Raw genomic sequence first — 24,429 nt, forward strand, 5'->3', positions numbered from 1 at the left:
ACGGCGGGCCAATATGGTAACCGCCAGTGTGCCCTTTCAGATGTGCATCGCAAGCAGGCATACTTTCACAAGGGTGAGGCCTGAATCCACAATAGAACATACCATCCACACGGTCCAGAACAAAGTCCCGGTGTAGAATCGTCCTGGCATGTGGCCAGAAGCGACCAAGCAAGTCTCAAGGCTTGACGACCTTGCCCTTGTTTCGCTTCGCCTTCATCGCCTTGTAGTGCGCCTTCTTGCCGCTCTGCTTCGATGTCTGGATATCCTCGTACTTGCGCTTGAAACGGCCGCTGTCCTGTTCCTGGGCGACAATCTCCTCCAGCATGGTCTGCTTGCGCTCCTTGTTCTTCAAACGGCTGCTGTAGAACTCGGTAGCGCCTTCGATGATAGTGCCGACTTGGGAGAATGCAGGAACATCGCCCTTCTTGTTGTCCTTCTTGTAGTGGCGGTGGGGGTCAAGGACGTTCCTCATCTTGAGTAGCTGGAGATCTCGGCGCAGCTCTGGGGTAAGGTCGGTCTTGGGCATGTTGAACCACTGTGCGCCAGCGGTGGCCTTCTTCTCCTGTGGAAAGCTGTTAGCATCGTGACTGACAACTTCAAAAGTAAAACTTGAGTGTGGTAATGCCTCAGTGTAACTATGAACTAATGGAGCCTCAGTGGTGCAGGAAGGCAACCAAGACGGCGCCCGAGTCTGCTCAGCTAAAAGTTTGGGATAATTTTCATCACGGGCATGCGCATGCGAATAGTGTGGCTTGAACGTACCTCTTGTTTCTGCTTCTTGATTTGAAGCGGATCCTCAATCTTCTTGATGCCGTTAGCCAAAGCCTGTTGCTTTTTGTCGACGAGCTTCGAGTGATCTAGGCGCGTGATGTTGCCGTCAGTCTTTTCGTAAGTATCGGCAATATGGCCGGGCTGCAGCTTCGGTAGCCTGAATGGAGCATCCGACTTGTTCGCGGGCTGCGCTGTGGCTGCCTTTGCGCGCATACGGACTGCAGCTTCATTAAGCAGCTCCCGTATCTGCTCATCCGAGAGTTCCTCATCGGTGTCCTCAGCGAGGAGCGGCTGGTGCGTTGGCAACTCCATGTTGGCGTTGGCCGGGAAGAAAGTGTTGGAAAATTTGAGGAACTTTTTGAGAAGTTCCGACGCGCTAGCCAGCTCGGCCCGTGCGGCAGCGCTAGCCTTTTTGGTCGCGATGCGCTCGCGGTGACAGCACGTTCGCAGGCTCCCATACCACTTTCAATTCAAGGCAGCTGGATTGACAGTGGTCCACCTCTGCTGCTACGCTAGGATTGCCCTGCTCCAAAGTTCCCTTCGTGTCTCTCGTGCACTCGAAAACGGTCCCGATGGTTGGGATCCGCCACGTCAAGCCCGCTGATGAAGCTCCAGAGTCAGCTTCACTCCTGGGCCGTCGCCTTTGTCATATTGTCTTATGACGCGTGCTCGCATATTCTGGCGCGCTCGAGAGAATCGGACGGTGAACAACTCATCACTGGCATAGCCCTGGTGTCTACGGGGCCAATGAGAAAGCGTCATCCTGACCAATAGCGCTCACATCCCGCATGCTACTCCAGCTGGGGCGGGATCAAGTTCGTCTCTCTAGCGTGGTGCCTCGATGTGAAGTGTGCTGCCATGGGCCACGATCGGTTCGAGTCTTGCGCCGGATGGAGATTGAATTGTGATAGAGGCGGCAGGAACCTTGCGTCGCTACTGTGCTGTCACCTTGTCGGGCCTTGTAGAGAGATGTGGTGCGACGTGCATATCGCGCATATAAGCATGGCCGAAGCGACGATCGCAGCATCTTCTTCTGAAGAGACTCTAGTATGAGAAATACGACGTCAGAACACTGAGCGAATCCTGCACCCGCCCTATACTGCAGCCCGTCTTCGCCCACAGTTCTACATAATTGTCCGCGTCGTGAGTAACGTTGGGGCCCTTGCTTAGCTGTGGTTCGTTGACTCGTTAGAAACCCACCAACCAAGCATCAAACTCCGCGAATATATTCTCGTACTGAAATTTGATTCGTCGAACCAGAGCATAGGTCAGTTGCGCATTTGATACAACCTCACGAGTGTTGGTGCGATTGAGAAATAGAGTAATGCTCATCTACCATGGCAGGCCGCACACAGCAACGCCGCGGGAGCCTAAAGACAGGTACCTGCGCCTTCCCCGCCCACCTCTCCCGACCACTCAGACCGCACCTTCGACGGAATCACGACCTCGCCCTCCTCTCACAACACGCCCACCGCGCGACTCCGAGCAGCCATTGGACGTCCCGCGTCCCTTTCTGCACCGTCCCGCGACCGAGGAACAAGTATTGCCATCCAGACACGCCGCGGACTGACGCAGACCCTGTCCACCGCGTAACACTTGCGCAACCACGCCCAAGCCATGGACCAAGTCAACCTCCAGGGCCACGGCCAGCAGAAGATGCGCCAGCAGCCCCAGCAAGCTGCGCCGCGCAAATACGACGGCCAGCAGGGCAACCCCCTCTATGATCCCACCAACGGTGGCCACTATGGTACGTCTTCCCGCTCCAGCTGCATGCCACGCGACGCGGCGCTGGCTGTCGCATTCACCATGGCATCCTGTGCTAACACCATACCGCAGGCGCATCCGCAGCAGTACGTTATATTCGCGCATCCGCGCCTATGCCGACTTCCAGCCGCTGATATTTGGTCCAGATTGCCGCACAGAACCACGCGCCCGATCCACAGCTGTTCACCGGTTCGTGGCAGAACGTACGCGCTCGCATCTGTCATAGCCACGATCGCACAAACTAACGCCTACAGGTCAACCAAGGACTCACTGGCAACTACCGCGACATCCTAAACACATACTGGCAGCAACAGGTCACGAAGCTCGAGACTGATGAACATGACTACAAGCTTCACCAGCTCCCGCTTGCCCGCATTAAGAAGGTCATGAAGGCCGACCCTGAGGTCAAGATGATCTCAGCCGAAGCCCCCATCCTTTTCGCCAAGGGTTGCGACATCTTCATCACCGAGCTCACAATGCGCGCCTGGATCCACGCCGAGGAGAACAAGCGTCGCACTCTCCAGCGCTCCGACATCGCCTCGGCTTTGTCGAAGTCGGACATGTTCGACTTCCTCATCGACATCGTGCCCCGCGAGGAGGCTCATCCCCACAAGAGAAGTGCCGGCCAGAACGCAGCTGTACAGTCATCAGCAGCTGTGGTCCCTCCCGGGGCTATGCCTCAGCCAGTACATGCTCAACATTCCATGCCACCTCCCGACTATGGCCTGCAGGAGCATCTGGGACAGCAGCAGGAGTACCAGCAACCGCCCATGTACCCGGGTCCGATGCAAGGCGACCCCCGCGCCTATGCACAGCAGCCGATGTTCGACCCCAGCGTCTACACCCAATACCAGGTGAGCGGTCAGCAGCCGCAAATGTACGCAGTTGGTGGTCAGCGTGGGCCTGACCCGAATGCCGATCCCCAGAGCTATGGCCGGTATGAGGCTGACCCCGACGACGCCGAAGGCGAGAGAGTCGACGCTGAGAGTTAGGAACGACGGCGTTATCCTAGGCTCTGGAGCCTACTTCGACGTTAGCTCACCCACTCTGCATGTTATCATGTTGATGTAGTCTCCAGACCTGTCGAGGTTTTTTCTTGTGTAGGATGGTTCTATCAAGGCACAGGGGAGGAGATGGAGGCAGGCAATGAGTATGATCCCAGTGTTTACGAGGCGTTGAGGGAGTTTGGGGATTTCTTGGGCACGGCCGCGGATGCGGATCGGTTAGCTTGTGGCAGCCTTATGAGCAGATATCCATTGATAGAGCAACAGCTTGCACCACCACCATGTTTGCCCATCAACAGTGCAATGAGGTGTGCTTGGGCCGCTTGAGCGCGGAGCTGGAAACAACGTTGGCAGCATCCCGATCCGCTCCGGCAACTAAACTGGCTGAATATGACGAAGATCAGTCAGGGTCCAAGGTCCACATCGCATCAATTCCTGGAGATCTTCACAGAAAAAGGTGGTACCGAGACAGTCCAGGGGTCTGGGAAGCCTATTAGGTGGACTGCTGTCGATGATCAGACAGCCTTGCCAATTATCCCTCATCACTGACAAGAGTGCTCTAGACACTTCGTCAGCGGCCGAAGTACTAGTTACCGTACGCGGGCTAAGAAACATCTTCTCCAGTCTATGGATCCGTACCTGCGTCACAACTAGTGGGCATCCGACCTGCTCCGACTGCTCATGGCACCGAGGCTCGCTGCACATGCTTGGCTAACGCAGCGATAGCATGAGAATGCGACTTTTGTCTAATGCCCATTATACAAGCCATCCACTTGGTATATGGAACAGCCTGGAGTCCACTACCAAGACTCTCAACAAGCACTCACGAAACTAACATTGTCACAAAGCTAGCCAGACTGTGCCGGGGGCATTAGACGGCCATTAGCTTGAAGCGTTTCCCAGACATACTCCCGCCGGTACCCCGCCAGGTCCGTGCTCCACCCCACCTTCCTGGATCCAACAGAACGGGCGCGTGGTGCAGCTCCTGCCCTACTTTACTTCAAGCCACCTCCTCCTGCCTTCTTTTCTCTCACCGACTCGTCAACTCTTCTCTCAATCTCTCTTCTCAACTACCACTTTTCAACGCGTCTCCCTTTTACAAACTCACATCACAATGGTCAAAGCCGTAGTAGCCGGAGCCGCAGGAGGCATTGGACAGGTACGAGCTCGAGAGTACCTCAGGGACTTGTTCCTCTATGTTGCATCCCAGACTGACTGACATGACCTCGACAGCCCCTCTCTCTGCTCCTCAAGTCCTGCCAACACGTCACTGAGCTCGCTCTCTACGATGTCGTCAACACACCAGGTGTCGCTGCCGATCTGTCGCACATCTCGACCCCAGCAGTATGAGCTAACCCTAGCCCCGCATATGCATGGAGATACTGAAGGTGGACAGGCTGTCACAGGTTTCCTGCCAAAGGAGGATGGTATGCAAAAGGCCCTCACCGGCGCTGATGTCGTTGTCATCCCTGCTGGTATTCCCCGTAAGTCGAACTCATACTTTTGTTGTGGCACTGCAACCTAACGAATGCTCAGGCAAGCCGGGTATGACCCGTGATGATCTCTTCAAGATCAACGCCGGTATCGTCCAGGGCCTCATCGAGGGTGTTGCCAAGTACTGCCCCAAGGCCTTCGTACTCGTCATCTCCAACCCCGTCAACTCGACCGTTCCCATCGCCGCCGAGGTCCTCAAGAAGGCAGGCGTCTTCGACCCCAAGAGGCTCTTCGGTGTAACCACCCTTGATGTCGTCCGCGCTGAGACCTTTGTCGCTGAGATCACCGGCGAGAAGAACCCCGGCAACCTGAACATCCCCGTCATTGGCGGCCACTCCGGCGAGACCATCGTACCTCTGTTCAGCCAGTCAAAGCCGAGCGTAAACATCCCGGCCGACAAGATGGAGGCTCTTATCAAGCGCGTCCAATTCGGTGGTGACGAGGTTGTTCAGGCAAAGGAGGGCGCTGGATCCGCTACTCTTTCCATGGCCTACGCCGGATACCGGTATGTTGTATACTTTCCACCAAAGTGCACTAGCTAACTGCGAACAGCTTCGCCGAGAAGGTCATCAAGGCCTCTAAGGGCGAGAAGGGCATCGTAGAGCCCAGCTACGTCTACCTACCTGGTGTCGAGGGCGGAGATGCTATCTCCAAGGCGACCGGTCTTGAGTTCTTCTCCGTGCCCATCGAGCTTGGCCCCAACGGTGCCGAGAAGGCCATCGACGTTGTCAGCAGCGCCAACGACCAAGAGAAGAAGCTTCTCCAGGCCTGCTACGACGGCCTGAAGGGAAACATCAGCAAGGGCGTCGAGTTCGTCGCCAACCCTCCCGCTAAGTGAGTGTACCCGGATGTCGGTACAGCTCCTACACAAACTCACATGCGCCTGTCTGTAGATAGACTATGAGCCGCCATGATGAGCATGAGAGATGATACTACGAGAACGTGCCTTGGGATATGCATGGATCTATGCCGATCTGAGCTAAAATATCAATGTTCGCACGATGCAATACCATGACCCATTACAAGTGACCTGCGTCGTTGCCATCATCACTTTCATAAGTATCAAGTTGCTTCGAAATGCGTTTCGTCCCTAGATATTCCCGACATAACTTTAAATCAACTGTCTAATTGATATAGATCTGGCGCGGGAGCAGCTGTAGTGTTGTTCAGAAGTCGAGCTATGACTTCGTGGACCCTTGCAGAAGAATGATCGGCCGCGGCTCCAGCAGCCCACATCTGGACTCGAACATCAACACCACCACCAACACACCGCAATAAACTCCACTCCACACCGACACCTAGCACTGTAAATCCCCGATGCTGTATTGAGCAGCAGACGACGACAAGAATCAGGCTATTGTAGACGCAAACTCCCGCCGGCACACCCTCACACCACATCGGGGCGCGCATCTTTGTCGCGCGCAAACTCACAACCACTATCATCGCCTGTAGCACGACTGAGGACGCAGATACCCTAAAACTCCGCCCAATATGGCGCAAGCCAACCCCTCCGCACCGAACGAACCCACCACATCTTACGTCGACCCCACGTTCTCGTTAGTGAACACATCATGTCTTGATCTCCTGCTCATAGAGCTTGTACCCATGGCATATCGCATAACAGCCGATCTCGCCGCCCGGGAAGAGGAGTGGATCCACGGATCATCAGCCACAAAGCCAAAGCGACTATCCGGCGCAAGCAATGACGCGTCAAGTACAGCGGCGGGCACAGCAAGAGGGACAGAAGGCGGGCCAGTAGGCGGAGGAGGCACTGCGACGGTCGACGAGGAAGAAGCACGAGAGGCTGTGTTCCATCGATTAGAGAATCTCGGGTATAGAGTTGGACTGGGCGTTGTCGAACGGTACGTCTTCTCTCGACGCATGGTTGAGCCCCCAAGACCATGGCTAACATTTGACACAGATTCTCCCGAGACGCGCCCCGACCCACCACACCTCTCGATTGCATAAAGTTTCTATGCAAAGACCTATGGACACTCCTTTTCAGAAAGCAGATCGACAACCTCAAGACCAACCACCGCGGCATCTACGTCCTTACAGACAACACGTTCAAACCTCTCGGCCGCATGTCATTCGATACAAAGAAATACGACGCCGCTATGCAAGCCGCGCTGGTAGCACAGACAGGCGATGTAGCGCTCGGACGGGACGCAAATAGCCAGGCTAGGGTCCAGCCGTTTCTATACTTCCCAGCCGGTCTGATAAGAGGATGTCTTGCGAGTTTGGGCATACAAGCGACCGTCACAGCGGAAAGTGCTGCACTGCCTGGAGCTACGTTCCAGATCCGGACTGCTGGGGCGAAGACCTGAAGGGAAGAAGATGGTACATAACTCGAATGCTAGTGGCATTGCGCGGCGTTTCTGGAATGAAAAGACGGTGGTCGTCGCATATATACAGAGAGTTGGCATGTCTCTATTCGGAGGGTAAAAACGCATATTGCGTCGGCAGATCTTTACCCACAGTGCGCGAAGGACACCGGTGTACTGATTGTAGTAGTACGGATAACAGAACTAGGTCGCGTCGTTCCTTACAGCACCCAGACGACTGATTCACTATATCACCCGCTGCCGCTTCCCAACAACCTGGGGTCTGAAAGTTTAATAAGACGGCTCGGTAGTAAGATAGTATGCTCCCACTGGGATCGTCAAAGCTCCCCGGATTTGGTCTCAGACACGGTGGCCTCCCTATATCAACGAGCCCGTTTAACTTTATCAACCATGACACCCTGCGATCTCCAATTTCACTTATCACAACTCCAATTGGAGCCGTCGATTATCTCCAAATCTTCACCCCGGTTGATTGTCGTTCGCGGGGTAGATTGCTAACCGAGCAGGGGGTTTATCAACCGTTGAACAGGCCGTTTTCGGCAGCTGCGTCCTTACCTTGAACATGACATCACGGCCTTAGCAACAAGCCTCTCTCAGCGGCTGACCTACTACTAGTGTATCTCTTATCTGAACTTGAGGAATACTAGTGGTGAGGTAGAACTACAGCACCAAATGTACCCTATGATCAGGCGCAACTACGCTTAAACGTACGCGCAACCCATTGATCATGCATCAGTACATGTGGAGATTCATCAACCCTAGCTTATCGCACGAGGCGCCCATGTCATACCGTCAGATCGTCGCTGCACTTACCATCCCGTGTAACGACTTTCTCCTATCACACCAATGGACTCTCCGTATCGCGTCGTGCAATCGCCGCGGAAACGCCGTGGGCCCGCGACGGCGAACTACTCCTTGAGGATCACAGTAGTATCTCGACTTACCCTGCTCGGTAATTGGAGTCGGAGCCGTAGTCGGAGTCTTCACAACATATGTTAATATAACCGACTGACCTTCTCGCAAAGAATGGGTCTGAGAACTTTCAACTTTTGACGAGTCTGTTAGATCTCACCATGTCAGAGACAGCGAAAGTACCTCTCCCAGTGGGAGCCGGTTATGGTATGTTTATTCTACACTCCTAATCAATTCTCGTAGCTAAATGATCTAGGCGTCGTCGTCGGCATCGGTTTCTTCTTCGCCTTCCTTATGATGGGAATCTCATACCTCCAAAACCGATACACACGCTACTCTACCCAGTCATCCGAGGAGTTCAACACAGCTTCCCGCTCCGTCAAACCCGGTCTAATCGCCTCCGGTATCGTCTCAGCATGGACGTGGGCAGCCACGCTCCTTCAATCCTCTACAGTCGCCTATCAATATGGCGTCGCAGGGCCATTCTGGTATGCTGCCGGTGCTACGGTGCAGATCCTCATGTTCTCGATCCTGGCATGCAAAGTCAAGCAGAACGCACCGAGGTGTCACACGTACCTTGAGATTATCAAAGCGCGATATGGCACGTTCGCGCATTTGGTGTTTATGGTGTTTGCGATGGTGACGAACATTCTGGTTGGCAGTCAGCTTTTGCTGGGTGGGAGTGCGGTTGTCACGAGCTTGACGGGCATGCCGGTGTATGCTGCTGTCTTATTGATTCCAGTTGGTAAGTAAGATGTGAAAATGACGAGCGGTGGTATACTGACAATAGTAGGTGTGTGTGCCTATGTTATCCTCGGTGGTCTGCGAGCGACTTTCATCTGCGATTATAGCCACACTTTGATCCTGATGATCATTATCCTTTACTTCATGTTCAACGCGTACGCCGTCAGCCCTTTGATCGGGTCACCTGGCGAAATGTACGAGTTGCTCAAGAAAGCTGGGGCTCAGCGCCCAGTCGCAGGAAACGAGGACGGTTCATATGTTACGCTGAAGTCAAACTTTGGGCTGATCTTCGGTGTTATCCAGTTGTGCTCTGGATCCGGAACTGTCTTTCTCGACCAGGCCTACTGGCAGCGCGCGATCGCTTCGAAGCCTTCGACTGCCGTACGCGCGTATCTACTGGGAGGAATCGCTTGGTTCGCTATTCCATTTGGCTTTTCGACAACGCTTGGTCTGGCGGCTGTGGCACTGACCGATAACCCTCGATTTCCGACATACCCCGAGGTGCCTACTTCTGGACAGATCTCGTCTGGTTTGGCTGCCGCGTTTGCTGCGGAGACATTGATGGGCCAAGGAGGTGCCGTCGCGCTACTGGTGGTTCTCTTCATGGCAGTCACGTCCTGCGCATCTGCAGAGTTGATCGCCGTCTCCTCGCTACTGACCTTCGACGTTTACAAGGCCTACATATCGCCCAAGGCAACACCAAAGCAGTTGGTGTTTGTTTCGCACATCATGATTTGCGTCTTCGGATTGACCATGTCTGTATTTGCGTGTATTTGGAACGCGGCTTCGATCGATCTGGGATGGTTATTCCTGTGAGTCCTACTTAACATCATTACATTGCTACCTACTAATCATTCGAAGTGTCATGGGTCTGCTAATCGGCGGCGCTGTCTTCCCCACGGCATTTTCCATACTATGGCGAAAGCAAACTAAAGTCGCCGCTATATCAGGCTGTCTGTCTGGCCTTGCCGCAGGTCTCACGGCGTGGCTCAGTACGGCAAAGAGTTACTATGGCGAGATCACGGTAGAAACGACCGGCATGTCGTATCCCACACTCGCCGGTAACCTAGCAGCCATTATGACCGGTCTCATCGTAACAACAACAATCACCCTGATCAAACCCGACAACTTTGACTGGGAAATCACCCGCGCCATCAACGCCGTTGAGCTGGATGGCGTAAACGACGACAACACCCCCAGAGAAAGTTCGACACCCGAATTATCCGACTCTGGTGAAAAGAAAATCGCGACAGACGCCCCAACGCAACCGGAAGCAGTCGTAGCAACATCCGAGCTCCCACCCCATCTCGCCCCGACACAAGAAGAGCCTGACGACCCATCCACACTCCGCCGCGCTTTTAAACTCGCCTGCATCTCCGCCTTCCTCTTGACCTTCATCCTCGACTTCCTTCTTCCGATGCCTATGTTCTTCTCACATTACATCTTTTCCAAGGGCTTCTTTACGGCATGGGTGGTCGTGAGCTTTATTTGGGTATTTGCTAGTAGTGCGATCAGTTGTCTGCTGCCGATTTGGGAGACGAGGGGCAGTTTTGGGACGTTGTTTAGGAAGATGGGTGCGGATTTAAGGGGGGTAAAATCCTGACGGTGACATCGAAAGCAATTCAGTCTTGAGCGCTACGAGGTGTCGGCCGCCATATCGGAGAAACCTCACCATGAAGCATTTGGCGTCGAAATGACCACGAATCGATTCATTATGTACGGGAACGCTAAACGAAATCACTGCAGCAAAACGCGCTATGTTACTTTGAGGGTATCCAGTCGTGCTTCTTAATCTTACTCATTGCCATACTCTGATCATCATGCAAAGCTCGATGGCGTCCTGTTGACTCGCTGCCTAGGCTCAGTCTCAAGGACAGCGCCTCCAAGAGGTACGTCAGCGCCGTGTTGCAGGGGAGCATAAAGCTCGTCGTTCGTCGTCATAGCAGGGCTATCCTGTCTGCTCTCTCTTCTCAGAGCGTTGATCTGGGCAGAGTTGCCTGGTACGGCACCGCGACTACCTAGATAGCTGAACCTCCCAACCTGGCTACCTGTGGTCACAGCGGTTGGACGTTGCGGCGATGGTAAGACCCCTGATTCGGAGCTACCAGACCCGCGTTTGTTGCTGATGTCAGAGTTCGAACGGAACTGTGTCCCGTACATACCGACGTGAGGAACGTACTGGGGGTCACGTTGACCTTGGCCATTGGCAACGACTCCACCATCCGGACCCCCGGCATCGGCAACGGCAGCCTTTTCGGTAAGCTCTGTAGCCACCTGGTGAGCGTCGTACTCGTTGATACCAGCGGCGAGCAGCAAATTCTTCTTCTTCTCGATCTTGGCAGCGTGGTCCATATCTTGACCTGGGTTGGCAGTCTCGTATTCGAGAATCTTGATGAATTTGTAGAACCCGGCCGCGATAATAGATCCGAGGATGGGCCCTAGCCAATAAATCCAGTGATAGGACGTGAACTCGAGGTTGACGACGGCAGGGCCGAATGAGCGTGCGGGATTCAGGGATCCGCCTGTGAAGTATACTCCGGATAGCTCTGTGACGAACAGAGCAAGACCGATACCTGTTCAAGACGTTAGCATCCACCACAGGAGTCAACCAAAAGCTATTCATTACATACCCACGGGCGCGATGAAGGTTCCCTTGTGCTTCTCAGCTGCCAACATGAAGATGGTGAAGACCAACTGGGCAGTAAGGAACATCTCAATGAAAAGACCTTGCACAATAGAGGTACCTCCACCAAGTTTTGTTCGAACGTTCAGATCACCCGGGAACATGCACTGGACCAAACCAGCCGCGGCCATGCCTCCGAGGATCTGAGTGACGAACAACAGAGCACCGCGTACCCAGGGGAGAGCACCGATCAAGCACATGCCGAATGTGACCTACATTGTCGTCAGCAAACTGGTTGAGTAGGATTGTAAGAGAGAGGAGTTTCTTACGGCCGGATTGAACAAGCCTCCACTGATCCTGAAGAAGACCCAAGCGTTCACAGCAAGCGAGAAGCCAAAGCAAAGCGCAATATACTGCAGCTGTTGGGGATTGCTGCCAGCCTCCGCTACCGTCTGGCCTCCCGACGACGGTATACTGTTCGCAACTTGTGCGCCAGACAGAGCAAAGTATAGAAACAGGACAGTTCCGACAAATTCTCCGCACATGGCGATGAAGTGGTTACGAATATTGTCGGGTACGCGACTCAATAGCGGCATACGCATCTCTGAATCGCTGAGGTTGGCATTAGGGTCTGCGGCCTTCGTGAAAGGCAGCGCAAAGGCTTTGCCTTGGACGGGTTCCTGTAACGAACTTGTTAGTATTGTATTGCACGACGATGTCCCGATTCGATGCAACTTACGTTGATATTCATGACGACGGTATGGCTCCTGAGCCAGAGACGAGAAGAATGTGAAAATCCAGAACTGAGAGCAAGGCTTCAAGCACGTCGAAGAGAAGAAAAGATGGGAATGTCAAGAAGTGGAGAGTCGACCTACTTGTCGATGAGAATACAGGTACACATCACGACCAAAGTAGTTATTTGGTGATGCTACAGCTAACGGCTACTCAGACGGTCAAAGCGAAGTGTCGTCATGCTTCAGCCGTTGACGCGACGGCCACACGCCTGGATCTCGAACTACCTCAGCTACACTGAAGATTTACTGGTAAGATCTGGACTTAGGTCAACGTCGAACCTAAAGCAGTAAAAAGGTGGCTGACACAGCATCATAGTCGTCTCAAAAGAGCGACGGATCGTGATCACAGCTGGGATCTGCCACGGGAAAGTGGCGCGCTAACGCCGGGGCGGGCTCCGCATGCTGATCCAGGCCACGATGGAGGGAACTATTTCCCGGTAATCTGTCTACCAGCGTACCAGCCATTCAACCGCAGTTTTGCTCATGAAGACGTCATGCGGAGATGACTGCGGGTTGCCCCGGTACTATGTATTGTTGTGCCATCAGTGCCTCAAGCAAAGCAAACAACAAAGAATCCTCGACTGCAACACGATCGCCTGCTCATGGTGACCACATCACAGCAGCCTCTGTCAATTTCGAATGGATATGCCCACAAGCGGAATATCCGACCATAATTCTAGGTGGCTGACCCGAAAACACGCTTTCGGCCGTGGGCGCTACTAAGCGCAGACCTTGCCTTGACAGATGGATCGCATCGCAATTCTATTCGGGCGATCGAGTTCTCAAAACGGCACCACTGCAAGGCTTACAGCGCATGACTTGGATGAATAGGGTCGGCTTGTGGGAGTGGCAACGAGGGGTCCTGGTGACCCATCTAGGCAGCGCCACATGCTCATGTTTGGTGTGCACACTAGCCGCTAGTGCAGTCTGGAGTCCACGAGGGAATGCCACTTGGAAGTCTAGATCCATTTTGAGCGGCTTACTTGTTGTGTAAATGCTGCGGTGTCTTTGTATATTTGTATTGGAGGAGCGGAATTTACTTTCTTAGTGGATGAAGTATCTCGACATTGATTCAGTACTTCAAGAGATGAGATACATGTCTCGTTGAGCTACGGTAATCATGATAGTCGTGAGAGGTAGGTGACAAAGTAGCTATACATTGAAGTGCTTGGCCTCTTGTCTATCGCTCATGAATTCTCGCAAGGTAAACATAGATGTGACGTAGGGAAGAGAGAATGCCTATACCCGCATCCCGTGGCTTCAAAACATCCAACGATCATAGTCAAGGAAGAAACTGGACAACTGCTAAAAGTCGATGACCTAGAAGTCTACATTGCCTCCAGCTTTAACTGGACCTCTGTTTTGAGATTCATGTAGACTGCAGGCACCTGTTCACCTCGGCAGTTTCTTCCTGGTATGAGGCGCCGCAAGTAGTGACTTCACAGGTGCACTCACTTCTCTGCTCAGAGATACAGCAAAGGAAACTACAACCAAGAGCCTTACTGCCGCAACAAGTTGTGTAGCTCATCAGCTGTGTTCACAAACGACGTTCCGTTTCTATAAGTATCGAGAAGTCGCAATGCGCTCTTGCTCTATCGCGAAGGTGGGGCAGAGAAAATCTGCCAAATGAATTATGGTTTTCAGCGAGGAAGCTGCAAACTTGCTTCGACCCCGCGTCTAGCAACTGCCCTGTTGATTTCTGCTAATGCCACCAATTTTGCCGCAATTATGGTCGCTGCATTTTTTCAACCTTCCATCAATCATCCGATAACACGGTCGCTTAGCTCAGTTGGTTAGAGCGTGGTGCTAATAACGCCAAGGTCGCGAGTTCGACCCTCGTAGTGACCACTAACAGTCCTTTCTTTTTGCTTTTTGTCAGAATACTATGTCAAAATTAATCTCGAGATGGAATAGAAAGATCCGCAGGACGAGGGTGGCGGATCGCGGGTTCAAACTTCTTAGTGACCACTAATATTCTTTTCTTTGTCTTTGTCAGACTTTTGCTCTCTGTGAAACGTCCTCGCTCTTTTTGCTTCAACCTTGTTCTTGTCTTGAACCTAGCAAGGTCGCTGGAAGGGAGGGAAATGGCATCGCAATATCATGAAAATATGTTGTACAATGTAATTAAGGATATACGCCCACCGCATACAAAGAACGAATGAATCGCCCTGAAGTGTACGTTGGTGTCAGAACGAAACTTGGCAAGCTTTCAACGCAATGTAGACCCCCGGATCGTTTACCTCACTCATTCTTCGTAGGTGTTTAACTTCTTCGTCGAACGGAGTGCGCAAATCAAAACGCCTCCCCAGCGAGATCTTCCGCGAGACCCTCCAGCTCTTCTTGTCTGAAAGGTACCCACAGTCTCTCCGTACCCATACCATCTTTCTTACTCTCTATCATCTGATGGTCGTGGAACTCCTTGAGCAGCGTCCTGAAACTGACTTCACTTGTGCAAACGAAGGCCTCGACAGCCTTGTGATACAGCACACGATACTCAACGCCTTGGGTGGACTCTGGCAGAACGTTCTTGACTTGTGCGACCTTCTTCGACCTCGGCGTAGCAGTAACCTCGTCTTCTTCTTCCATATCACCGCCTTCCATGAGTGAGAGAGCTAGTTGCTCCATGACGAGGATGCGGAACAGTTCTCGAGCTTGCTCCGGTAGAGAGCGTAAGACGAAGCCGACACCATCTCTTCCGCCTACTCGTCTTCCGCTGCGTCCGAGGAGCTCATTCACAGTCTCTACCGTGTCTATCTCCGCGTCGTAGGGCGCAAAGGTTGTTGCGTCATGGAAGAGGAATTTGTATTGTGTCTTCATGCCAACATCCCACAGAAGAGGGAAGTTCGGTGTATCCGCTGTACACACAAGGTTGATTGATGAATGTGCAGCTAGGCGGGCGAGCATGGAAGGTACGGGAGACTTTCGAAGGTAGGGCGAGTCGATGGAATTCAGAATGACGGGTACTGGATGCGGCGGCGGGTTGCTGGTGAGGTGTTCGAGGATGAAATCGAGTAGCAGAGCGGGTTGATTGGGCAACTTTGGTCCGGCTGGTATGACTGCCGATGCTAACGTTACCAGCAAGTCTTTTACGGTTGTGCCAGCTGTGTATCCGTTGATAACCACAATCTTTGGTGTCTTCTTTGTTCCTCTGTACGGCGCAGCGTCTAGGAGAGACTGATAGAGGCGTGCGGTGAATCGTTCGGTGATGATGCGCTTCGATCCGTACCCATAGAGGCATATGTTGAAGCCTTCCTCCAGCTCAAAGATCCATTGATCGTATGCTCGGCCGTGCAATTCGAGCAAGAACTCTTGTTCAGACTGGTGGCGGTCCTCGTACGTTTGCATTGCTGAGAAGTATTCATCGTGATTCAACAGGCTCTGTGCAGAAAGAGTGTTGTTGGAGGTTTTGGTGCCGCCTGGGCGATTCTGCCAGAAATACTCCTCGTGTGGTGGCAGTTCAGTCGGAGGTGTCGGCGAGCGCTGCTTGCGCGGCCGCCCTACTTTTCCTGACCCCTTAGGTCGGCCTCTCCCACGCTTCGAGGGTGTCTCTGGTACAGGTACTTCGTCTTGTACCACTCCCTCCTCGACCTGCGCCGCGTCCTCTGTGTCGTCCCCTAAGATGTGTTCGGCGAGGTCCTCCTCCTCATCCAGCGCATCTTCATCGCTTTCGTCGCCATTCAGTGTGCGTTCCAGTATACGACGATTGCTCTTTCTGCGCGCGCTGCGATCGGCGTTGCGAACGATGGTGGGCGTGCCATTCGGAGAGTCTCGTTTTGCGGATTTGGTCGGTGTCTCAAAGACCAGCTTCCGGGTAGACTTGGGCGTCGCGGTGATGCCGTTTACCAGACCAGTCTTTTTCAAGATGGATCGGGGCGTCCCATGCTCGGCCAGATGTTGTGTCCTCCCCTTTCTGGACGGTGTCTGCGCTTCGAGCGGTTCTAGCTCATCGTGAGCCTCTTCAGCGAATCGTGCGCGTGATTTCTGCGGTGTGCCCTCGTCGACATCGTCTCCGTCGCGTCTGCGCTTTGTGCCAACCATGTTCGGTTCGTTGGGTTGTTGGTCGGGCAGGAGGGTGACGCGACTTGCGCGACTTGGGCTTGGCGCGATGGTTGAGGCTCAACCTTAAAGCTTATTTCCGAAGGGTCGAGGACTCGATTTCTTCCCGCCAGCAGTGGGCTCATAGTGACTTTTTGCATTTCTAGTCTTTGCTACTTGCGTTTGATTCTGGTATTCACTGGAGGCAGCCATACTGTCGACAAGGCGACAGGAAGCCACAACCATGCATTCTGGGCAATCGCATTGACATGTGATCGTGCCTGACACCCCGGGGCTTGGACGCTTGGAAGCATCCATGGATCGTACACCAGGTGCACGCTCTCGTCTCCTCCACTGGCAACCCCGTCGCATGCATGTGTGCACACTACCACGACACGCAGCATGCAAACTGGTGGTCCAGGCTATATGCATGCGAGACATCTCTTCGCTTCGACGACTAGATTTGGTCATGCAGGATTATGTCAAGCAGCCTTGCCGACTATGCTAGCGCCCCTGGAACCTGGAACCTGAGGGATGTTCGCGGCCCGTTCGTAAGCGGACACTTGCTGCCTCCCCGTGATAGTCACGCCGCGGTGGTCTGTCAGACGTGACGAGGTGGTGATTCAGACGGCCAAGGCAGATGACACTTTCATGTGCGAATCTTGACAACATGTCTCAGAGGGTGTCATGTTGGGCTGTGGCTGAGACGGGCTACAAATAGCTGTAGGGCTCCATGGGCTATGCAGTCAACAGGCGCTGATAGGCGTGGGTTAGGCGAAAATGGTGCCCAGCCAGGATTGTGCTTCTTTGATGATCTCACGCATGCCGGCCGCTCCTTCTCAGTTTCCGTCGTCGTGTTCGTCCGCTCCTGCCCCGCACAACCCCAAATCTTCAGCTCCGTACTTCTTGCACCCACGACGAACCCGCCAGCAAAGCCCCGCCTACCGCCACGAGACTGCTACTGCGACGCCAGCACCGCCGACGGCCACAGCCTTTGAGCGCCTCGTTGCGACACGCTCGCCCCAGAACGCCGCGCGGCGCATTACCCGGTCTTCAGCACGCGCTTCGGGCTTCCGGACTGTTGATGCCAGCATGGAACCTAGGAGGCGGCCAGAGTACAACCTCGAGATCTTCGCCGACGCGGCGTGCGTGAAGGATGTCGTCAAGGGTGAGTCTATTCTCTTCCACCGTGTCTCTGGCGTGGAGATCGGCGCAACTTTCTCCCCCACTACACGTCTCCCCGCCCCGAATACCCCGTAGACCATAGTTGACCTGGCCCCAGCGATACTGCACACGATATTCTTCCACCGCTACTTTACGTCCATCTCTCCCTTGACCCGCGACCTCCTCGACCTGACCCTTCCCGCCATCGACGATGTTGATCTCGAGACACTTATCGAACAGAAGACGTTTGCGCTAGTTCGGGCCATAGACAGCACGCACCAGCCGAGAGGAAGGGGGCAGATTGTCGTGCAGTTCTTTGAGAAGAAGCGAAAAAAGACATCGTACTTCTTCAGCAAGGCGGACGAGGACGTTTGCTGGGAGCAGTGGACGCTGGACGTTACCCTTGCCCAGCCACGCACAGAAACTGGTATGTCTCTCCGCTTGTTGCCACGCACGCCACTAACAAAGTGTCAGATGTGCTCAAGGTCCGCCGTGCCATGACCAAGTCTCTGGAAAAGGCAGCGCATAAGATCATCGCCATTGTGAACCGAGAAAAAGACCACATCCCACCCATCACAACCACCGACGCCAACCCCTTCCCTTACCAGATCGTCGTCAACCCAAAGTCTGTCAACGAGAACGACTGGCGGCCGCGCATCGGCCTTTTCTGATACCAACACTACGGCACCGAGTGCAGTAATAAACCCACTGTATATACACCCATGGACGATGTCACGAGTAAGAGGAGGTTCAACACCGCTGGGGGACACCAATCGTCACTGAATGCGACGAAAAGGATGGAAAAGTTATGGATTCGCACACCTGAAAGACCGACCGCGCTTCACCCCCTTATTCCTCGCCACCACTACCACTGCCAAAAGCTCCGTTGTACAGTGTCCGCTATGTCGGGCAACCCCCATAACTGTGTCGCATTCTGAACCCGCGGATATCGGGAAGTTTAGCGAAGAAGACGAGCCTCTGTTGCTCCTGATTGTTTGATTGCTGCGATAGCTACACAAGATACCCAATTCCCCAATGAAATTTTCCTCATTCTACATAATCACACAATGTTGTCGGTGATGTCAATTCTGGCCAAAGTTGTTCTCGAGGAAGCGTCTGGGACACACACCCACGTGCAATCAAGCGGCTTTACTACTTCTACCTCTTGGTAATCTAACCGTTTACGTCTAAATGGGCTCTGTAATCATCATCCAGCGTCCCAACTCTCTAGCAATATCCCGCTCATCCTTCATTGTTGTTCTCAGCCCACTCAACCCACCGCTTAACAACCTCATCCACCTTCTTAACCCCCTCCTTCGTAGCCTCGACTTCAAACCACTCTTTATGCGACTTGCCACAAGCATCGCACTGTTTGATGACACGCTGATCCGCAAGCTCTAGATGAATCAGGCGCTCCACACGATGCGCATGCGGCACTTTCCTCACGCCATCAGAGGCAGCCCCAGCATTCGCACCTGATTGGCGCCGAGACTGTGCAGGCGAGGGCTGGGGAGAGGGCGTGGAAGAAGAAACGTAGGGATAGTACCGCACGAGTGATAGACTGTATCCGCACTGGCGAGTCCATTCATTCATACGGCGGTGGACGTTGTTTGCGCGCCCGATTTTGAGGAGGATGGTGTCTTTATCTGGTGGGGAGTTTGTGGATCCGGATCTTGAGCGGGTCGTGTTGGGCTGTCCGCCTTTGACGGAGAATTGGCGCATGACATCTGAAGTTCGCCGGCTTTGATCTGCACGTGATGGTGGTGAGAGAAGCGTCGACGCAGCGGAGGATGGTGCAGGGCCGGCGGCTTCGGGGGTGAGCCAGAAGATGTAGATGTAGCCTTCTTCGTCGTGGGGTGAAATGGGCTTTGAGAGTTGGGCGAGCAGGGTCGACGCGAGTTGTGGTGATACTGTATTTGGGATGTAGCGGAGTAGCTTGGCTGTTTCTGACTCTTGGCGAGTTGTCCGATTGACAGGTCGAGCGGGCTTTTCTCCTAGTGGCTTGCGGGCAGGTTGATCACTTGGTGGTCGAGATGTGGGAGGTGGTCGTGAGGAAGACGAAGGTCTCGAGGTCTGACCGCTCGGCCTTCGGTGGTCTGGTCGTACTCGAGGCGGTTGCTGTGGTACTTGCTGCATAGGCGTCTCTTGTGCATCGTCCTCCGATACGGGCTTTTCGTCTGTCCTTCTCTTGTGCCGCACGACCTCTGTGTATTCGTCGTCGTCTGCAGACCCACAGCATAACGAAGCCCAAAAACTCTTCTTTTTCCTCTGTGGAGGTGGCTTCGGCGGCCGATGGTCTCTGCGCTTTCTTGCTGCCATGACATCGCTCGGTACAGACATCAACGGCCCTTCTACGTTATCCCAGGTAGCTGGTCGATTGATGCGCCGCGGCGGACGAGATCCAGATGTTCTTCTCCTTCCACTCTTCTTGGGCGCGGCTTCATCCGGTTCTCCAAAATCAAGGACACCCAGTCGTTCCACGAGCGTGTCGATACTGTTCCTCTCTTTCAGCGGGTAAAGCTGGGTAGTCGGTCCACTCGATGCTTGCGCAGCCAAATGCTCGGCTTGGTCTTTGTGTTGCCAGCAGAAGTAGGCGGCGGCGCCAATCTCGTCATCGTCGCTGTCGTCGCTAACGACAGATACTACAGCGATAACACCGTCGTCATTAGATGCTTTCGCATCAATAGGACGTCTGCATGGTCGCCCCGATTTAGTAATGCCTTTGCATGTTGTGGCCGGGTTGCGCGAATCCGAGCGCGGGATGAGCGATTCTGGTGTCGTTCCCGTGAACATGTTGGTGTAGTTGTAGGAGGGCAACCCGTGATTGCTGGGCAGACAGTAGGACTAAAGTTAATGGAATTGCTAATACAACGCCCAGGCTGGTGTGAATCTCGCGCCTGTTCACAGCCTCACCGCCACGTGAAGCGAAAGTTACTCTGAGGAGCGGCGCCGGCCAGTGAATCTCGATTGTCGAGACCAACGCTGCGCACGCGGTGTGCCAACGCATTATGAGCCATCGCCGCGAGGTGGGCGCGTAGCTGAAAAGAGATGGCGGGTCTCAAACGCGAGGTGGGCGCGTGGCGGTGCATGTGGCGCAGTGAGGCAAAAAGAAGGTTTGCTGGCTTTCCAAGGCGCACGGGTCGCCTGTTCCAAGGTCGCTGAACTTCAACTACCACATCAACCACAATGTTTGAAAAGGCAAAAAGAAAGGTAACATGAATGCATCGGCCGGGAATCGAACCCGGGGCTAGCCGAAACTGTCCTGTGAAGGATGGCAACGGCTAATTTTACCACTAAACCACCGATGCGTGAATCACTGAGATGGTTGATTTGATGGAAAGTCGACAAATTTGACAGAAAATATCCCAAGCGATAACGTGTGGAAAACAGTGAGCTGTGCAACCGGCCCTGCGTCGATAGGCTGGGTACGGTATAGCCCGATGCACGAGTCGAGGGTGATCCACCAACGATATGGGTCTCCACCAACGGCGTCTAGAAGACGATGTGCTCCTCTTTTAACCTACGTACTGACAATCAATCGGTAGAGAAGTCTAGCACATACTTTGTTACTGAGCATTGATTCATATAGCAAACAAGTTCCTGGCACCAAAGACTGACCTGTCTTGCAAGAGCTGTCACTGTTTGTGTAATACTGGACAGGACATCCCAACTGCATGGCTTCGTATTCTGCCTGATGTCGCGCGACTTCCATTACTTCATACCTAGGTAGCAATCGAAACGGCAAACTATTCGGCAACATGACTCTTCGCGGCAATCGTACACGGAGTAAGAACGAAGCTGGAGAGCCCTTTCTAATCTTGCTATCGTGCCAAGCCGGTGCGTTATTGTTGTACCTACCTAGATGGGTAGTGCATAGATCTCGCACTACATCGCGGAACAAATCTTGGTATCCGTTTCCCAGCGTGCTCCAGATCGTCGACTTACATAACGTGACTACCGAGACACCCAGACTCGCTGTCTTTATCGCTGCAGCGCAATGTTCCGTCCTGTGGTAGCTCGAGCCAGACCAGTCCTGGAGTAATCCGACCCACAGCGGAGGTAATTCCGGTGGAGGATTCGACTTCTTCACACGCGACATTCCGCGAAGAACAGCACGATAGCACTGTCTCCCTGGTACATATCTTGTCGTAGCAGGGGCTGGGATAGACAACGCTTCTGTATCTGTGTGTCGCTCGACAGAGCGTGCAGCACATGGTCATCAACATCCCACGCTAACCGAACTTGGAAGGTACATGCGACGTTCCGCCAGAGGGCATGACGGCGGTACTGCTTCGCGTATTTGAACGTATCACCATGGTCTATCATCTCATATCCCCGCTTCTACGCTTAGAGATACGGGCTCGGCAGAATGTGTACGTCTGTAGATAAATTGGATTGTGTCCCTCCCGACTTGATGACTTCTCTTCCACTCCATCTACGCCACACCAGCTCCGGGTGAAGACAACATCATACCGCCTTCCTTCCTTCAAGAATACACTACACAATGGCACCTCACCCGTTCAGTATCCTCAACATAGAGGAGACACGCGTTGCGCGTGACACCGTCCTCTCCCTCCACAAAGACTGCGTTGTCGACTTTCGAGAGATCTTCCTCCAAGAACCAGCAAAGGAGCTCATGAAACAGTACCTTGAGCTTGAACATGCAGCAAAACCAGGACAGTCGCCAGCTTCCAAGCGACCACCACGATTGGCCAAGTGCCAATACGACGTCATCGGCTCAGACAAGATACCAGAGTACCACGAGTCTGTCATTGATGTTGAGCAGAGGAAGAGAGTACGACATGAGATTGTAGGAAAGGAGAAGCAGGCTGCGTTGACGTTGTGGGAGTTCCAACACCTTGTCAAAGCGTGTGAGGAGAGTGATATGTTCAAGGAAGCTATGGCTGAGATCAAGCTGCCTGATGGGTTTGAGTTGGTCGTTGAGCCTTGGTAGGTACCCATGTCGACTTCAGGATGCCACATTACTAACGACCATAGGCCATACGGTGGTCTTGATATTGGTGCCGAGAATCGAAGATACTTCCAAGGACTATGCTTCGCCCAGGACATGAGGAACGGAAACGCCGACTCAAACTTCTACGCCTACCCCTTACCACTAATTCCTGTTATGGATGCACAAACAAGAAAGATCATCCGCGTTGATCGTCTAGCCACTGGTGGCAAGGGCGATAGCCTCACAGGCCAGACACACTCCGAGCGCGTTCTGGACCACTGCGAAGGTGCAGAATATGTTCCCGAACTACTGCAAGGCGGTCTTCGACAAGACGTGAAGCCCATCAATATCACACAGCCAGAGGGGCCTTCCTTCAGCGTCACAGACGAGTCACTGGTTGAGTGGCAGAAGTGGAGCTTCAGGGTCTCGTTCAACCCCCGTGAAGGAGCCGTGCTGCACGACGTCAAGTACGATGGCAGGAGTATCATGTACCGGATGAGCATCTCAGAGATGTCGGTCCCGTATGCTGATGCTCGCCCACCATTCCACCGCAAGCAAGCTTTCGACTTCGGTGACGGAGGCGCTGGCAACTGTGCCAACAACCTTTCCTTGGGCTGTGACTGCCTCGGTGTGATCAAGTACTTCGACGCCGTCGTCGTTGGTAACGATGGCGAACCAAAGGTCCATCCCAACGTAGTCTGTCTTCACGAGCAAGACAACGGTATTGGCTGGAAGCACAGTATGTATACCCATCCCAACTTCTCATCCCAGACTAACCCACCAATCCAGCCAACTGGCGGACTGGCCGTGCAGTAGTCACCCGACTACGCGAACTCGTCATCCAATTCATCATCACCCTCGCAAACTACGAATACGTCTTCGCCTACAAGCTCGACACCGCCGGCGGCATAACCCTCGAAGTCCGCGCCACCGGCATCGTCTCCGTCGTAAACATCGACCCAGGCAAGACGTCCGACTACGGAAACGTAGTCTCCGGCGGCGTCCTCGCCCAAAACCACCAACACATCTTCGCAGCTCGTACGTCATCCTCAATCTCTCCTAACACAAGAATCACTTACCTAACCATCCACCAATAGGTTTCGACCCCGCAATCGACGGCCACAAAAACACCGTCGTATACGAAGAATCCCACTCAACCCCCATCAACGCAACCACAAACCCTGCCGGCAACTTCTACGAGATCCGCAAAACCGTCATTGACAAATCTGGCGGCGTAGACGCAAATCCCTTCGACCACCGCGTGTTTAAGATTATAAACCCGTCCAAGACAAATCCCAAATCAGGGAACCCCGTTGGTTACAAATTCGCGCCGCTGCCCACGCAGAAGATACTCGCCGCGCCGGGTAGCATCCAAGCGCAGCGCGCCCTCTTCACGAACCACCATGTATGGGTGACCAAGTACCAAGACGACGAGCTGTATGCCGCGGGACGGTTCACGATGCAGAGTCAGTTGGAGGAGGGGGGTGTGCACGATATGGCGGCCCGCAAAGACGGGGTTGAGAATGAGGATTTGGTGGTGTGGAATGTGTTTGGACTGACGCACAACCCACGGGTGGAGGACTGGCCTGTTATGCCGGTGGAGATTTACCAGGTGCATTTCAAGCCGAGTGATTTCTTTGAGAGGAACCCGGCGATTGATGTGCCGAGTACGAAGAACCAGGCGAGTGTGCTGGTCGAGAAGGAGAAGGGGTGTTGTGGTGGGGAGCAGAAGCTGTGAGTGGTGCTGAGGGGGGTGTCACTTGTTAGTTGGATGTATGGAGCGAATTCATTGTGTATAGCACTCTTGCATCATTGCCTTAGTGGT

General features: G+C 53.7%; 10 protein-coding genes and 2 non-coding genes across 12 annotated transcripts; 7 read left to right on the forward strand and 5 right to left on the reverse strand.

The window, feature by feature from the left end:
* Window positions 1–175: 175 nt before the first annotated feature.
* On the reverse strand, window positions 176–1,083 carry J4E78_003808 (uncharacterized protein; the record flags this gene model as incomplete). Its single annotated transcript, XM_049364444.1, has 2 exons — window positions 176–562; window positions 763–1,083. 2 exons carry the CDS (start codon window positions 1,081–1,083, stop codon window positions 176–178), a joined length of 708 nt encoding a protein of 235 aa, XP_049223522.1.
* A 1,305-nt stretch (window positions 1,084–2,388) lies between these two features.
* On the forward strand, window positions 2,389–3,527 carry J4E78_003809 (uncharacterized protein; the record flags this gene model as incomplete). The annotated part of the gene is made up of 4 exons (XM_049364445.1): window positions 2,389–2,518; window positions 2,608–2,621; window positions 2,682–2,738; window positions 2,790–3,527. 4 exons carry the CDS (start codon window positions 2,389–2,391, stop codon window positions 3,525–3,527), a joined length of 939 nt encoding a protein of 312 aa, XP_049223523.1.
* A 1,126-nt stretch (window positions 3,528–4,653) lies between these two features.
* J4E78_003810 (uncharacterized protein) lies at window positions 4,654–5,871 on the forward strand (the record flags this gene model as incomplete). The annotated part of the gene is made up of 5 exons (XM_049364446.1): window positions 4,654–4,698; window positions 4,773–4,883; window positions 4,936–5,023; window positions 5,076–5,538; window positions 5,586–5,871. The coding sequence occupies 5 exons, from the start codon at window positions 4,654–4,656 to the stop codon at window positions 5,869–5,871; spliced, it is 993 nt and encodes a 330-aa protein (XP_049223524.1).
* Window positions 5,872–6,524: 653 nt separating this feature from the next.
* J4E78_003811 (uncharacterized protein) lies at window positions 6,525–7,360 on the forward strand (the record flags this gene model as incomplete). The annotated part of the gene is made up of 2 exons (XM_049364447.1): window positions 6,525–6,895; window positions 6,955–7,360. The coding sequence occupies 2 exons, from the start codon at window positions 6,525–6,527 to the stop codon at window positions 7,358–7,360; spliced, it is 777 nt and encodes a 258-aa protein (XP_049223525.1).
* A 1,091-nt stretch (window positions 7,361–8,451) lies between these two features.
* J4E78_003812 (uncharacterized protein) lies at window positions 8,452–10,600 on the forward strand (the record flags this gene model as incomplete). Its single annotated transcript, XM_049364448.1, has 5 exons — window positions 8,452–8,497; window positions 8,547–9,035; window positions 9,084–9,846; window positions 9,896–10,511; window positions 10,550–10,600. 5 exons carry the CDS (start codon window positions 8,452–8,454, stop codon window positions 10,598–10,600), a joined length of 1,965 nt encoding a protein of 654 aa, XP_049223526.1.
* A 252-nt stretch (window positions 10,601–10,852) lies between these two features.
* Window positions 10,853–12,408, reverse strand: J4E78_003813 (uncharacterized protein; the record flags this gene model as incomplete). The annotated part of the gene is made up of 4 exons (XM_049364449.1): window positions 10,853–11,607; window positions 11,665–11,929; window positions 11,987–12,337; window positions 12,397–12,408. 4 exons carry the CDS (start codon window positions 12,406–12,408, stop codon window positions 10,853–10,855), a joined length of 1,383 nt encoding a protein of 460 aa, XP_049223527.1.
* Window positions 12,409–14,225: 1,817 nt separating this feature from the next.
* Window positions 14,226–14,299, forward strand: J4E78_003814. Its single transcript has one exon. It is a non-coding gene; the product is annotated as a tRNA-Ile (tRNA).
* A 444-nt stretch (window positions 14,300–14,743) lies between these two features.
* On the reverse strand, window positions 14,744–16,489 carry J4E78_003815 (uncharacterized protein; the record flags this gene model as incomplete). Its single annotated transcript, XM_049364450.1, has 1 exon — window positions 14,744–16,489. The coding sequence occupies one exon, from the start codon at window positions 16,487–16,489 to the stop codon at window positions 14,744–14,746; it is 1,746 nt and encodes a 581-aa protein (XP_049223528.1).
* Window positions 16,490–17,308: 819 nt separating this feature from the next.
* J4E78_003816 (uncharacterized protein) lies at window positions 17,309–18,321 on the forward strand (the record flags this gene model as incomplete). The annotated part of the gene is made up of 3 exons (XM_049364451.1): window positions 17,309–17,654; window positions 17,769–18,077; window positions 18,125–18,321. The coding sequence occupies 3 exons, from the start codon at window positions 17,309–17,311 to the stop codon at window positions 18,319–18,321; spliced, it is 852 nt and encodes a 283-aa protein (XP_049223529.1).
* A 571-nt stretch (window positions 18,322–18,892) lies between these two features.
* Window positions 18,893–20,443, reverse strand: J4E78_003817 (uncharacterized protein; the record flags this gene model as incomplete). The annotated part of the gene is made up of 1 exon (XM_049364452.1): window positions 18,893–20,443. One exon carries the CDS (start codon window positions 20,441–20,443, stop codon window positions 18,893–18,895), a length of 1,551 nt encoding a protein of 516 aa, XP_049223530.1.
* A 427-nt stretch (window positions 20,444–20,870) lies between these two features.
* On the reverse strand, window positions 20,871–20,958 carry J4E78_003818. Its single transcript has one exon. It is a non-coding gene; the product is annotated as a tRNA-Gly (tRNA).
* Window positions 20,959–22,154: 1,196 nt separating this feature from the next.
* Window positions 22,155–24,342, forward strand: J4E78_003819 (uncharacterized protein; the record flags this gene model as incomplete). The annotated part of the gene is made up of 4 exons (XM_049364453.1): window positions 22,155–22,600; window positions 22,649–23,343; window positions 23,394–23,642; window positions 23,702–24,342. 4 exons carry the CDS (start codon window positions 22,155–22,157, stop codon window positions 24,340–24,342), a joined length of 2,031 nt encoding a protein of 676 aa, XP_049223531.1.
* Between the last annotated feature and the right edge of the window lie 87 nt (window positions 24,343–24,429).

Source organism: Alternaria triticimaculans, assembly GCF_023758025.1.
Source record: "Alternaria triticimaculans strain BMP 0046 chromosome Unknown scaffold_4, whole genome shotgun sequence".
Classification (NCBI taxonomy): domain Eukaryota; kingdom Fungi; phylum Ascomycota; class Dothideomycetes; order Pleosporales; family Pleosporaceae; genus Alternaria; species Alternaria triticimaculans.